Raw genomic sequence first — 2165 nt, 5'->3', positions numbered from 1 at the left:
TGCTACCAATGTATATACTGGAATGGAGGGAGAGGGAGAGAAAAGAAAAGATAAAATGAAAGAGAAATACATTATTGTGTGTCAATAACTGATTACAATTAAAAGATTTGAAATACCAATTATATTAAAATTCTCTCAAGAATCATTTTTGAACATACACATACATTACATGTGTATTTACATGTACATAAAATTTTAGAACAAAAAGGCAAAAAATTAAAAATATATTTACACTTATAATAAAATAATCTCACCGGCTCATGAGTAGTAGTGCTCTTTGCTGGTTGGCTGCCTCCTGCAATGACTGCATCTGCTGAACTTGTACTTCACTCTGCTTCGCTTGTTGCTAAAAATAGATACAAAATGACATAACACGTTACTAAAAATACCCACCAACAAATACATGTACATTTATTGAAAAATACAAAATTAAGCTCAAACTCAAAATTATTACAAAACCACACCCACTTAATTGACCACACCCATTTTAATTAACTCACATGTTTTGCTGTAATTTCTTGAGCGTATTTCTTTGCTAAGCTCAGGGCGTGTCTCTGATTGCTGTCCAGCTTTGGGAGGGTAGCAGGTGTCACCAGTTCCCCCGTCTGCTCCATCTCCGGCACTAAAAGCAAAAGGGTTAAAAATAGAAAACTCCACCCACAAAATGTGCATGTACAAAAATAAAAAAACGTGTAAAAAAGAAAAATTGAAAATACTCGTAACACATGTACATCCCAATTCTTACATATCAATAATGTTAAATAATTTTAATAATATTAAGTGAAGAATTGCAATAAATGAGAAATTAAAATTTAATTACGAATGATTTAATTAATGAGAGAAAAGTTCCCATCACTGTCAATGTGCGATTCTCTTCCTCCTTTTTTAATCGCTCTGTTAGCCTTATAGTGACAAAATGGCGATATCAAACAAAAAAGAAAGAAAAAGAGATACATACCGTATACGTCCAAATTTTCGAGGGTTCAAAATTTCGTGTTTTCAATGAAATTTGCTCAAAAGTTAATATTCGTGTGAGCTAATTTTCGTGTTCTGGCCATAGTCTACATACAATAGAATGGCATTAGAGGTGGTTTAAATTTCGTGGATTTAAGGTGAGCACGAAAATAACGAAATTTAACACACCTCGAAAATTAAGACGCGTACGGTATGTAGTGTAATATAATAATATCAGGTAATTGTATGCTTGGGAGAGAGAGAAAAATGACACAGATAAAATTATTATTAATTTAATTTTCTACCATCAAATTTTCTAGAAAACTACCTCACTTTCATCCACTCCTGAATCAAATCCTCTTCTTCTCTTTCTTGATTCACTTTCCCCATTCTATAGGGCATGATAAAAGGAGTGTTTTAAAGGATAATCATAGTCTTACCTCTTTAACGTCAGCCATTTTAATTCACGTGCTCCTTCTGCGCATGCGCACACAGTAAAAACGGGCTAACATTTCTCGTACATTTCCGGACACTTGAGACCCTTTAAAATTTTTAATTAAATTTTCAAAAATTTAAAGCAAAAGTCAAAAGAACACAATAATTTAAACTAAGCAAAGGAACAAAATCTAAAACTAAAAATAATCTAAATGAAAATGGTAATTCACTACATCACTAAATGCTTTCATTCAATTCTTTTATAATGTCAGACATTGTTGGACGATCTTTGTAGTTCTCTATCAGACAACGTTCAATGAGATTCTTCAATGTCGGCCTCTTGATAGCTTTAATCTGAGCCACTCTCTTTCCTACGTCTGGAAACTGGCAAACGACCATCTCTATAAGGAGGACACCATAACTGAAGACATCCATTGCTGGAGAATGTTCCCTTGGATTGAACGATTCTGGAGCTGAATAGACAGGATTACCAGGATTGCGTGTGCTTGTAAGAGGTTGAAGGCTAACTGTACCATAATCTGATACTTTAGCTCTCCATCTATTGCCACCTTCCATTAGTTGAAGGAGTACATTAGCACTGCTGACATCTCTATGTAGTATAGGATGAGGCTTGAAGAGATGAAGGTAATTGAGAGCACAGGCTACATCTAAACTGATGCTCAGTATTGCAGGATAGGCCACTCCTCCACTCTCTAATTCCTTTCTTAGGCTCGTCGGCATTAGCTCTGTCAGGATGATTGGATTACCCTCTGTAG

The 2165-nt window shown here is 34.7% G+C and overlaps 2 protein-coding genes across 2 annotated transcripts; both read right to left on the bottom strand.

Annotated features, from left to right (window-relative positions):
- Nucleotides 1–6: 6 nt before the first annotated feature.
- Nucleotides 7–1453, bottom strand: LOC109591642 (poly(U)-binding-splicing factor half pint-like; the record flags this gene model as incomplete). Its single annotated transcript, XM_020007331.1, has 5 exons — nucleotides 1395–1453; nucleotides 1288–1345; nucleotides 501–622; nucleotides 255–346; nucleotides 7–17 (listed from the first exon to the last, which is right to left on the bottom strand). Coding segments are annotated over exons 1-5 (301 nt in total), but the record flags the coding sequence as incomplete, so codon positions are not given.
- A 173-nt stretch (nucleotides 1454–1626) lies between these two features.
- On the bottom strand, nucleotides 1627–2130 carry LOC105315852 (calmodulin-binding receptor-like cytoplasmic kinase 2). Its single transcript, XM_011410613.2, has one exon. The coding sequence runs from the start codon at nucleotides 2128–2130 to the stop codon at nucleotides 1627–1629; it is 504 nt and encodes a 167-aa protein (XP_011408915.1).
- Between the last annotated feature and the right edge of the window lie 35 nt (nucleotides 2131–2165).

This window comes from Amphimedon queenslandica, unplaced genomic scaffold, assembly GCF_000090795.2.
Source record: "Amphimedon queenslandica unplaced genomic scaffold, v1.1 AMPQUscaffold_7620_Cont20431, whole genome shotgun sequence".
NCBI classification, from domain to species: Eukaryota; Metazoa; Porifera; class Demospongiae; order Haplosclerida; family Niphatidae; genus Amphimedon; species Amphimedon queenslandica.
Note: the sequence above shows the minus strand (reverse complement) of the source record. Positions and strands in the feature narration are given on the sequence as shown.

Excerpts from the sequence above, each read along its gene's own strand:
- LOC105315852 (XM_011410613.2), bottom strand. The coding sequence starts at position 2,130 with ATGCCGACGAGCCTAAGAAAGGAATTAGAGAGTGGAGGAGTGGCCTAT.